The sequence below is a fragment of the Phascolarctos cinereus genome, unplaced genomic scaffold (assembly GCF_003287225.1).
Source record: "Phascolarctos cinereus isolate Bilbo 61053 unplaced genomic scaffold, phaCin_HiC Scaffold_726;HRSCAF=1367, whole genome shotgun sequence".
NCBI lineage: Eukaryota > Metazoa > Chordata > Mammalia > Diprotodontia > Phascolarctidae > Phascolarctos > Phascolarctos cinereus.
Window position 1 is genome coordinate 302,178,401 of NW_027556098.1, and position 13,297 is coordinate 302,191,697.

A 13,297-nucleotide genomic window follows, 5' to 3' on the forward strand; every position below is an offset into this window, starting at 1 on the left:
TATCCCTGAACCTCATGAAACTTGTAAAATATATTTAATATAAAATTCCATCAAACCAAGTAGTATGGCAAATAGTATTAACAGGTTAATAGAGCTATATTCTTTTTGTAAATCTATATACATAGCTTGATTTTAAAAACTGCAAATGAAATTCAAGCAGCTACATTTGAAACCATATGAATGAATAAAAGGAAATTGTTTTTGGTGATGTGAATTTATTTTGCCATGGAAGTTAGGGGATTCCTAAATATAGATGCATTTTTAATTACTTTGTTATGTAAAAGTAGAACATGTAAGTCATCATTACTTTGTGTTGCCATTCTGAAGCTTCCTCCTCTTTTTTCTTTTTGGCTTCTTCTAGAAGTGCTATCTTGGCAGTGAATTCAGCAAGTTCTGCTGCCTAAAATAAAGTTCATAATTAAACAATACTAAAAAAAACCCACCACCTATAATCACTTAATCAAGTAGATCAACAAAATCTTTCTTATATTACAGATAAACTATTTATGCAAACTTTATCTTGGTAGTCTTCCATCATTCAAAATAAGAACTGAGTATTTCCTGAGATGGGAGTGTTGAGGAAAGTGGTTTGCAAACAAAAAAGCACTAGGAAAATGTGACCTATTATTATTCTGATACCTATCATCATTTTAGAACAGCTCATAAATCTTTAGAGTGTACTTTAAATGAACCAGTCAACTTACTATCTGTTTTACCCAAACTTTTTTTCTATTTAAAATAAATTTCAGCTTTTATCTCAAGAAATTCTTATAAAACAACAAATGAAACACTGTCTTTCACAGACACAAGTGTTCTGAGTGATAGTCTTGGGAGATAGAAATTTTCCAATAAGGCAAGTTTCATCAAAATAGCAAAGGTAAATTTTAGAGGCATGGTTCACAAAAGAAACAGATAGTTAAATTGTATGGTGAAGAGCTATTTCTTCTATCAAGAACACACCACTAGAGGTTCTTTTAATCCTTTTGATTATCAAAACAGTTTAGTAATCAAGGACCCATACAAGTAATTTCAAAAGTACTCAGACTCCACCAGCAGAAAAGCTAGGACCAATACACAATCTCACAAAAGTTTAATTTAGTTACAATTAAGATTTTTTACTACTTTTTTCTGTTTATGTGTGTTTTAAATTCAATCTTTTTTCACCATTTGTTGTTGTTCAGTCACGTCTGACTCTGCATGACCCATTTGGAGTTTTCTTGGCAAAGATACTAAGTGTTCTGCCACTTCCTTCTTCAGTTCATTTTACAGATAAGAAACTGAAGTAAACAGGGTTAAGTGACTTGTCCAGGGTCACACAGTTACTAAGTATCTAAGGCCAGATTTGAACTCACGAAAATGAATCTTCCTGACTTCAGGCCTGGAGCTCTATCCATGTACCCCCTAGCTGCTCTTTTACCAGTTCACACAAGGATAACTGAACATGAGGTGATACAGCGTTTTGGGGGTTTTTTTGCTTTCCATTCAACAGTAAAAATGTGTTACTTTACTCAATAAAGTAAAACAAGTATCAATTTTCTCACTAGCTGCTCTTGATTTTTCATCTGGTCAGCTGCCTGCTTGGCTAGAGCAGCCTTGGCTTCCTCCGCAGCTCGACGCTCCTTCTCCAGCCGTTCTGCTTCCTCTTTTGCTCGCTTTCGTTCCTGGTCCAATTCTAGGGCTCTTCTAGTCTGTTCTTCTAGTTCTGCCAAATAAATATTAGTGAAATTAGTGGAGTACAAATCACTTTAGTTAAGAGAAAAATCCCAAACTGTAAGCAGGATTACAGACGACGAGATTTATCATAAAGGTCACAAGACAACAATTCTCTCTGAATGTGTATGTTTTTAATTTAACACAAGCTCTACTTGCTTAAAAAAGAGTAAATTAAGATCCTTTTCAATTCAAATCAGAAAATTGAAAATATACAAGTTCCTAATAATAATTGCCAGGAACATCCTTTCCATTTTAATATTTTGTTTAATATAAGTTCTTTATCAGAAATATTAATACTGTTACAAAATTCAAAAGCAACATTACTTGAATAAAAACTATCAGAATATAAATTGAAATAATATTAATTCAAAAATAGTATTTGCTGACTATAATAATTTCTAACATGGAAAGAATTAATTTAAAATGTTGCATTGAATTAGTTTCTTCTGTTTCTTTAGGAAGTGAGACAACTCTTTTTTTTTTAAATCAGGTTTTTTTCCTTCAGGTACTCTGGCTATAAACTTTAATTTCCTCTTTACTCTGTCTTTGCTAGTCTGATTAGAAAATGCTATTTTAAAAACTCTGAATTCTGTTCTAATAAGCACCTGACCCTTTTGTAACATCTAGAAAGGATACTTATTACAGGATGTTATGATTCACATGCAAAAATGAAATCCTGAGACACAGTGACATAGTAGATAGAGCGCTGGATTTGGAATCAGGGTGACCTAGGTTTAAATCTCTTTTCACACACTTACTAGTTGTGTGACCCTGACTAGTCATTTAATCTGAGACGCAGTTTCCTCTAAGTAAAATGGAGAAAATTTACCTCATGGTATTGTTTTGAATAACAATTGAGATAACAAAAATAAAGCACTTTGCAAAACTTAAGTGCTATTTAAAGGTTAATTATTACTTTTATCCTTTCCATTGTTGCTGAAGACAACTAGGTGGCCCAGTGAACAGTGCTGGACCTAGAGTTAGGAAGATATGAATTGAAATCCAACCTAAGATACTTAATTGCTATGTGATACTAGCTAAATCACATAATCTATCTGCCTCAATTTTCTTATCTGTAAAGTGGGGGTATATTAATTACTACCTAGCCTCCCGGGGCTATTAGAAGGATAAAACAAGATAGTGTTTATAAAGCATTTGCAAACTTTTAGGAGCTATCTAATGCTGGCTATCATGACTGCCCATGTGGTATAGCAACCTTCCCCACTGACAAGTAGTTTTTTAGTGCTAGGTACTACATTTTAGAGGCAGATGGATAGCTCAATAGAGAGAATACTGGGCCTGGACTGAGGAAGACCCAAGTTCAAATTAAACCTCAGGCATGCACTCACTAGCTGTGTGACCCTAGCCATTTAATGTCTGCCTCATTTTCCTCAACTGAAAAATAAGGATAATAGTAGCACCTACCTCCTAAAAGTGTTGTGTGGATCAAATGAGAGCACATTTTTAAAGTGCCTAGAACATAATAGGTACTGAATAAATGCTTGCTCCCTTCCCTTCCCTTCTCTTTCCCTCTTGCCTGTTTCTAAAAAGGAGGCAGGTGGAAGGGGAGGAGGGGAGTTGTTCGTGAACCTAAGAGTATTAAAGCAAGAAGGGTGGGTCAAGGATGATGATTCAGCAAAGAAGAGTGAAGAGTGATCAAAGATGTAGACAGTGAATGTGAATCAGGAAAGAGCAGTACCAGGGAAAAGTTAGACAGGAAGAAGGAATGGTCAATAGTGACAAATACTGCAGAAAGGTCAAGAAGGATGAGGGTTAAGAAAAGGCCACTGGGTTGACAAAAAGTAGTATGCTCTGAGATAACAATCTATACTTTTGAATAGCTCCAAACATTAAGAAATTTTTCCTTCCTACAACAAACCTAAATCTTCCTGGTTGCAATCTCTAATTATTGAGCATACTTCTGTACTTGCGAGAGGGGGTTTTTCCAACCAAACATTTTTAATTCTATTTTCATCCTTTTGGCCCACTAAATACTTGAAGACAGTTAAATGCTACTTCACCTCATCTTGTCTTTTCCAAACAAAAACATCTCCTGGTTTTCAATCAAGGCCTATGTGGCACTGAGGACTAAATCAAGATTTGATGTAACCAGGTCAAAGTACAACAGGACTATCACTTCCTAAGCTCTAGATACTATCTCTATCAATGATGCCTGAGATTGCATTAGATTTTTTAGATGCTACATCACAATGTCAACTATCATTGGGTTTGCATGCCATTTTTCAGACTAATACCTGCATAGACAATTGTTCCCTTTATGCTTGTAAAGTTGAACCCAAGAGGAAAATTAAGTTTGTTTCTTTTAAAGTTAATCATACTAGATTTGAACCAAAGTTCTAGCCTGTTTAGATCTTTTTAGATCCAAATCCTATCATACAATCAAATGAGATAATAAATATAAAGCATTTTGCAAACCTCAAAATGCTATATATGTTATCCAACATATTAAGAATTCCTCCTAGCTTTTTATAATTTGCAAATGTGGTAAGTACGCCATCAGTGTCTTTTTCCAATTAAGGAATAAAAACATTTTAGAATAAAGACAAGGATAGATCCCTGGAACATTCAACTAAACACCTTCCTTTTTCAAAGTTAACATCAAGCAACTAAAAATTACTCTTTGGGTATAGCCAATCACTTTCATATCCATTAATTGTATAACTGTAAAATAAGGATAACAGCACCTGCATCCCAAGGCTGTTGTAAGGATCATATATTATAAAATATTTAAGCACATGAGGTGCTATATAAATGCTCCTTCCCTTCCCCTTCCTTACTTCTCACATTCAATTTCTTGTCTTCTACCACCCACAACATCTAACATACATGTTTGCTTCTCTTTTTTGGCACTACCACAACAACCCTACTTCATGTACTAATTTTCACCCACCTAGAATATCGATTAAAATATGCTCCTTACAGGTGTTCCTAATTTCATAATGCTGCCAGAATAATTTTCCTTATTTGTATCTCTGGTCCTCCTCTCAAATATTTTCAGTAGCTCCCTATTGCCTTTGGAGGGAAATTCAAATGCTTGTTGGGTATTCAAGGTTCTCCATGATCTAGTACCATCCTATTTTTCCAGACTTATATCACTTATCTTCACAAACATTATACAGCACCTAAACCAATTAACTCTTTTCAACAGAAAAACCATTGCATTCTCATGTCACTATGCCTTTGCTCAGTCTGTACTTTATTTCTGAAATACCTTCATCATGTGTTTACTGAATTTGTACTCATTCTTTAGAACTCAATTCAAATACCACCCTCCAAGAAATTTTCCCTGATACTTCCTCCCTCCCTTCAGTAACCTTCAACTTCACTACTTGAAAGCCTCCACATATTATGCTGCTTAATATTCAGCAACTAAGTGGCAGAATGGATAGAATTGTGGGATAGCAGTCAGGGAGATCTGAGTTCAAATCCTTTCTCAGAAACATACTAGCTAGTGACCCTGGACAAGCCACTTAACCTCCTACAATCTCAGTTTTTTCATCTGTAGAACGGGGACAACAGCATTTACTGTACACGGTTGTCATCAAATGAAATAACATCAGGCACTGTGCAAACCTTAAAGTGCAATGTAAATGTTAACTATTGTATCATTATGTAGCTAAATGGATCTATGATCTAATTAATTTAGAATAAAGACTTCCACCCATGCATACCCACCCTTCTTATGTGACTCTTGTCCTCCCATAAATGTGTCATAAACATTGCCCATCCAATGGGCTGGAGACCTTTCCTGCTTTCTCCCATTACCCTAATTATGCCAGTGAAGCACTGGGATTCTCCACCTGGCATCCCTCACCCTCCATTACATGATGGACTCCTCTTCTCATCTCATCATACATTTTCCTAATGACACCTCTTACGCTTGCTTTCATTGAAGCTCATCATTGGTTATATATTGCAATACAAGGTACTTCATAACTTGTCTCCACCTAGAACTGATTACTGTATAGCTCCCATTCATGAAATAACAACAAAATGAAACGCTCAAAAATTGAGTGACACTACAAAATCCAAAAACTACAATAATATATTTTTAAACATTAAACTATATTAATAATATTTTATATTATGCTGAAATATGGTTACAGCAGAGAGGCAATGTCATCAGAATCAGAAAATCTGAGTTCTAGTTCCTGTTCTATCAGTTAACTAGCCATGTAACCTCGGACAAATCATTTAACCTCCATGTAACTCAGTCGGATAATCAGGAAAATGAGGAAAATAATATTCTCTCTAACTCATAGCATTGTTGTAAAGAATAAAATAATATATAGGAAACTGCTTTGAAAAACTATAAGAAATTACAGAAACAAATACAATAAATTATTTCATCTTCTTAGGTACCACTTCTTAGAAATAAACATGTCCCTTTTTCCAGTTGGTTCCTTTGCCCTCTACAATGCTTTTTGCACATACAATTCATTAAGGTATGTGATCACAGGTGGTAGGGGTTTTTGGGGGGAGTGGGCATGTAGGAAATATCAGGACTTGCATTCTCTGGGGAAAGCCATTCTTGCAGTTAGATGATGGTTCAAGACCTGCTTCTGACTCCCAGCAACTAAGGGACCTGGCAACATTATGCAACCTCACAGAAATGTATATGTGCACTCGAGATTTCACTGGCATTTCCTTTATTAAGTACATGAAATTATTTGATAAAAATATATTTTTAGAATACAGCATGCCTTCTGCTGTATACTGAAGAAATCTGATTTGAATATAGTGTTCTAGTTATGTCCTTTTAACCTTGAATTTAGGGGGAAAACAGATTATTCCTGGAGCAGGCTTTAACTTTGAAAAAAATGACAAAACTGACACCATTGTAAACAAAACTAATTTTAAAAGTCAGTGGTAAAGTCTACAGATATGCTATTAAATTAACCATGCTATAGCCTTTTTCAAAGAAACTTACCTTTCTGAGCTTTCATTGTCTGTTCTTCAATTTGTCTTAAACGTTCCATCAGCTCTTCCTTTTCTCTCTCTATTCTCTCCTTTTCCTTTTCTGCTATTTCTCTCTTCTTTTTTTCATTTTCTAGCTGTGCCCTTAAAAAGAGTTGCAACTACATTACTATAAATCAATTATTAGAATTAAAAATATTTAGCTGTTAATGGAAAACAACAAAACAAGAAGGCTACTTTATATTTAAAGCTAGGGGAAATATATAAATGCTTTTTTGAATGTGGAAAGGGGAGCTGTTACAGAAGTGACATCAATCTTAAGCCAGTCAGCACATTTAGAAGTTTAAAGTCTTGAAGATAAGACCATGCAAAAAAACTTTCATGTTCACTGTGACTTAATTTTCACTTGAAATTATTCACAAGAAAAAGCAGAAGCAAGGGCTTGTAGGAAACACATAGGTAAGGTAGGATTCCATGGTCTTGAACAGATTAGTAGAATATAGTCCTAGTACTGTATTAAAGTATCAAAGTAAACTACAAGGGTTTTAATGCCTAAAAGTGAAGGAATAATTTTAGGTATTTGTAGGTTTCTGACAATAACAGAACTGGCAAACTCGAAGTACTGACTAGGCTTCTAAACTGCTAGGAATCAAAACAAACCAAAGCTTTCTTAACACAAAAATCCTGGCTGTTTTTCAACATTTCAACCTGAGTTCTAATTCAATCACAAAAGAAAACTAAAAACACTAGTTTAAGTCATCCATTGGTGCCCATTTGTTTCTAAATGATTCTACTTCTCTTGCATTTTGTCTTCAATTTCCTCACTATATATTAGACAATTATGTAGAATGCACTGTGCTAGATACAATGGTGAATACAATACAAACACAGAAAATACTCAAGAATTTTACTAGCTAATGGAGGAAATACATATGCATAATAACTGTGGTAACAAGGGAAACTGAAGTACAAAAGAAAAGTTTAGAAAAAGTGATTTAAGAAATTTGAGAGGAAAATTATTTTCACCCAAAGGGGGAAGGCAGATCAGGTGAAGGGAAGAGATGGGCACTAAAAGAAAATCAGTAATTGGCAATAGGTAAGGGAAGGGGATAGGCATAGGGGATAGGAAAAGTAGATAGATTCACAGAGATAGGACATGACAAGACAAAGGTAAAAGACAAAGAAAAGTCCAGTCTGGCTAAAACAGAATGTTTTAGGGAAGTAGAACAAGACACTAGAAAGATAAGTTGGAGTCAAACTATGGAGGACCTTAATGCAATCAAAAATTTATACTTTATTTTTTAGGGAGCTGGAAGTGGCTGAAGGTTTCCAAGTATATTAACAGGATTGCAGTAGTACATTAGTAGCACACACTGACCTACTGGCCAAGCAACATGAAACGTGCAATGGAGAAGAAGCTATAAGTAAACAAACTTACATTGTTATGTGTCTAGGTAAGAAGATATGAAAGCTGATGGTATATGTAAGGGTAAGGATAATCAAAGTAAAAACTGACTTTGAGTTTGTGAAATTAATGACCAGGAAGATGTTAGGACATCAACATAGGCCTTTTTTCATTGATTTTTCAAACATTTAGAGCTGGAAGGGCCCTTAGTGATCATTCAGTAAAGCACATTCATTTTAGAAATGAGAAATTGAAAATCAGAAAGGTAAAGTGAATTGCATAAGGACACAATAAATAAGGTACCCCAAGATGGGAGCCCAAGTCTTTCTTTTTTCCATGCTACAAATAGAGAAGGGATCCTAGGTTTGGATATGGAAAGAGAGGATGGGTAAGTTCAGTCTGGGATATGTTTGACTGAGTCACATCCAATGTCACATCCAGGTGAAAATAACCAATGGGGAGGTAGAAATGGCACTAGAACTTTGGAGAGAGGTTAGGTATAAAGATATAAATTTGGGAGTTACCTAGATAGAGGTGATAATTAAAGCCAACAATTCCAAATGATACAGATAATGAAGAGGAGGAGCAGCACTATTCTTTACTGTGCTTCTATTTTTCTGTAAATGACAATGAGACTAGATAGGACAGAACAAAAATGGATAACAGGAAGTTCATAACCAAAATAGATAGAGAATAAAATCATGCCTTGTTGCTCTTGATGAGTTCAAATCACTAGGCCCAGATGAACTACTACATCCTAAGGTACTAAAAACTAGCAGATGACATTGCTAAGCCACTGTCAATAATCTCTGAACAACCACAGAGAATGGGAGAGGTACAACAAGATTGGAGAATAGCAAGTGTCCCAATTTTCAAAAACAGGAAGAGAAGGGCTCCTGCAAACTATAGGCTAGAGAATCTGACTAGTTATCCTGGCATAATTCTAGTCTATTATTAAATTGATGGTTAATGAACATCTGGAAAAGAAGCAGTGATCACAAAGATTTAGCATGAATTCATTAAAAACAAATCATGTCAGACCATATTTCCTTCTTTGACAACAGTTATTAAATTACTGGATCTGGAGAGTTCCATAGACATTTACTTGGGAATTCATGATGAGAGATACGGGCTAGAGAGCTTCAATGAGTTGAACGGCCAAGACCTAAAAAGTAATCATTAATGGTTTGTCATCAACAAGTTGGAGGGTTTTTTGTTTGTTTGGGGTTTTTTTTAAGTCTTTAGTTGAGAGGCCCAGGGATCTGTGCTTGGCATTGTGCTGTTGAGCCTTTTATTATTGACCTGGATAAAAGCATAGATGGCACACTGATCAACTTTAAAGAAGACACAGACCTGGAAGGGATAGCTAACATATTGGAAGGCAGAATCAAGACCTTAAAAGTCTTGACAGTCTAGGATATTGAGCCAAATTTAATAAGATATAAGGTTGTGTGGCGGGTGTTAGTAGGCTGCAGCATATTAAAAATGAATGAGGTTGTTAAAAATAAATATTAAATTAAAATGTTAAAAAACAAAATCAAATGAATGAGTAGAAGTAGTATAAACAATACTGTCAAAGAAATACGTGACCATAAAAGAAGCCAGGCCAATAATCACGTGCTAAGAATGAGGCAGAACTGATACAAATCCCATATGCATAATCATTTTATACATGATGTTAAGGTACTGCAGAGAGAGATTAAATGTGGAGTCCAAAAAACCTGAGTTCAAATCCTACCTCAGAAACTTACTATGTGACTGTGTAAGTCACTTAATGAAGATAATAATAGCATCTATATCACTGGGTTGTTGTGAGGTTAACATTAAGTTACATATTTAAAGTGCCAGATAAATGCTTCTTGTTATTCAGTTGTTCAGTAACACCCAACTCTTCATGACCCCACAGACTATAGTGCCCATGGGGTTTTCTTGGCAAGGATACTGGAGCGGTTTGCCATTTCCTTCTCTAGTGGATTAGGGTAAACAGAGGTTAAGTGACTTGCCCAGGGTCACACAACTAGTGAGCGTCTAAGGATGGATTTGAACTAAGGTCTTCCTGACTCCAAGCCCAGCACTCCATCCACTGTACCACCTAGCTGCTTCCTATACATAAATGCTACTTAGCTATTATCATCATCAACATCATCATTACCTATAGTAAGACTCCTAGCCAACAGTGTTTTGATTGCATGGGGAAAATTTATGGAAGACATGAATAAAATTTGGGCTAAAAAAATCAATTTTGCAAAACAGGGGAACTGTGGTTAAGTACTATTTTTCTTAAAAAGTTATGAGGGTTTATGGGGTCAGGAGGACCTCAGTTCAAATCTGACCTCATACACCTGACACTTACTAGCTGCGTGGCCCTGGGCAAGTGATTTAACCCCGACTGCCTCACCAAAAAGCAAGAAGATACAAGGGTTTAGTGGACTGCAAATTCAGTATGAGTTAATGTAACATAATAGACAATAAAGCTAATGTAATCTCCAGAAATGGATGGTAAGGTAAGTAGATAAGATAATACCATGCACTCTTCCCTGGTCAGACCATCTCTAAAATAAGTGTTTTGGTTTCTGTGTATCACGTTTAAAGAAGGACACTGAGAGGGGTCAGAGTATTCAGAGAGGAGCAACCAGGATGTTGAAAGGCATCACACAAAAGGAACTAGGGATAGTCGGAGGAAGACTCAAGATGATACACAACAGCTGTTTCCATTATTTGAAGACCTATCATGTGGAAGAGGGATTAGATTTGTTCTTCTTGGTCCTGGAGATCAGAACTATGAACAATGGATGGAAGATACAACGAGGCAAATTTAGGACTGATATCTGAGAGGGAAAAAAAACTTCCCTAACAATAAGTCATCCAAAAGTGGAAGATGGGCTATTTCAAAAGATTTCTGCCTCCCCTCTTCACCCCATGTGGGTCCCAGAAAAAGACAAAAAGAACATTTAATTGTCAAAAATGTTTTGAAGAGAATCCTTGTTAAGAAATGGCTTAGATTTGATGGCCTCTGCCATCTGAGGTCCTTGCAATTCTGAGATTCTATTATGTTTAATGTACATACTATAACAAAGAAGTTACCTAGCATACATATCAGAGGTACAATAAATGGTTTCATGACGCAACAGCTAGTATAATAATGGTTATGGAGAGGGGTATGTTTGGGAGGGTAAGCATATATTAGAACACTAAAGCATAGAAAATCAATACCCTGCCCTCTCTCTTCCTACATTTGAGCCCTCAAGGCTATCAGAAGTATGCTCCAAATGGTCTTTGACCTTATTCTGGATAAAAGTTGGGTGACTTAAAGTCAATTAGTGTAGGGTTTAAGTCTTACTACGTCATCATTTTTCTCTATCTAAAGCAAAGTACAAGTCAGCTGTGACAAAATTAATGCTTTTCCTTACGAAAATAAGAGATATTTGGCATTTCAATGAAACTTCAATAATTGGGAGTCATTGATAGGAAGGGCAATTTAAGTAATTAAAAAAATGTATAGACTTTTTCTAATGCAGTCTCATTACCACTGAACACATATATTAATTCAAATTAAGACTTACAAAATTCTTAACCTAGTGGGTCCCATGAGGGACTTTAAAGAAAGGGTTTCCTTTAGCAAAGATTAACTTCAAACCCTAGTCTGCAAATTCAGAATTAGTGAAGGGTTTCTTCACCAATAACCATTTACTTTAAAAGTCTCAATTTAGCATAATTAACTTCTGTTAAAGAACTCCAAATGTACAATATTTGGAAATTACTATTGTTATAAGAAAGTGCTGCTGTTGTTCAACTCTATACTATGACTTATCTGGTGAGTTTTTATAGTAGCACAAAAAGACAGAAAATTATTGAAAACTATTACCTGGAAAGCACGAGTAAAACAAGCTGAAGATCTTTAATGCTTCCAAAAAGATATTCAACAGTAGAACAACAAGGATTGTATGAGAGGGCAGAGGGAAACCAATTCAGTGATGTTATAAAAGGCTACTCTCACAATCCTTACGTGTTGAGATTTCAAACTTTATAATTACAAACCTGTATCTTAAAGGAGAATTTGGTTGTACTTCTAGAACATTCATATGTCTACATAACTTTTTCAATGACACGGAAATGTTCTATAAAATTTAAATTTGAAGTATCAATTAAAAGTTACATACTGCAAAATTTCATACCTTTCCAACTGCTTCTGATGTTTCTCTTCTCTAGCCTGAGCCTTCATTTGTTGTACTTCAATTGTATCAGGCTTTCTTCTTCGCATGTAGAGTTCATGGTTTCCCATGCACAACGCCAAAATCCGTTTATTGATTCTCAGACGAGGTGCATAAAAAACAAAATCCTAAATATAAATTATTTTAAATTAACAACTTCCATAGAATGGATAGTCCATCACCAAAAACATGTACTAAATGTTGACACATTAATATGAGAGTTTAACAGTTAACTAGGAAATTAGCTGAAATCTCACAGGACTCATGGTAAATGCCCCATAATAAATGATTCCCTTTAAATTCCAGAGTCACATATTGGGTCCCATTTGTGTTTTGCCCTCTACTTTTCCAAAAGTAACTCTCAGTCCCTGATCATTATAACTGAGAGACTCAATTCTGCTTGGTCCCAATTGTTTGGGATTTTTCCCCAGCAATGTAAAAACTAAATTATTACTCATTCACAAAAATATCTACTGCAGACTCAAAATGTCAAAGAATATTGAATCCTTGCTTTTTTCCCTATGGATATTTATGTCTTCATAATGTTCAGCTCTGATGTTCTATTTCATCAACAGAATAGGTGCTACAACTTAAAAAATTAAATGCTCCAGCCTGTAAATTTTTAAAATTCAAGTCTTCAAGTTACATTAACACCTAAAAAGTAAGTCTATAACTTACAATTTTGTAAATTACCATAAAAATACTATGAATGATCAATACCTGGATTGCATTATAGTCAACAAAACAGTTACACACAAAAAATTTTTAAACTGAGTATTCAGATGAATTGATCTATGTTCAACCATTATTCAAATGCCACTAACAGCCTCTTTACATGACTTTGACTTTATTCCAACAAATATTGCTCAATTAAATTTAAATCTATATTACATACCCCTTCAATAAAATTTAAAAGGCAAAATGATTTCACCATTGAGAATATTAGACCATGAAAACAGAAGTTTAATAAATGAGAATCTCTTTTCTTTGATATCATTTTGGAGGGCACCACATATTTTCATAATCTTGG

The 13,297-nt window shown here is 35.0% G+C and overlaps 1 protein-coding gene across 1 annotated transcript in view; it reads right to left on the minus strand.

Moving 5' to 3' along the window:
- Positions 1-13,297, minus strand: part of RDX (radixin) — a 92,223-nt gene that overhangs the window by 4,527 nt on the left and 74,399 nt on the right. Inside the window, exons 9-12 of the mRNA XM_020996104.2 lie at positions 12,232-12,395; positions 6,665-6,795; positions 1,542-1,702; positions 308-400 (exon numbers count right to left, since the gene is read on the minus strand). Coding sequence (XP_020851763.1) covers positions 308-400; positions 1,542-1,702; positions 6,665-6,795; positions 12,232-12,395 — 549 coding nt within the window. The remainder of the gene's footprint in view (positions 1-307; positions 401-1,541; positions 1,703-6,664; positions 6,796-12,231; positions 12,396-13,297) is intronic.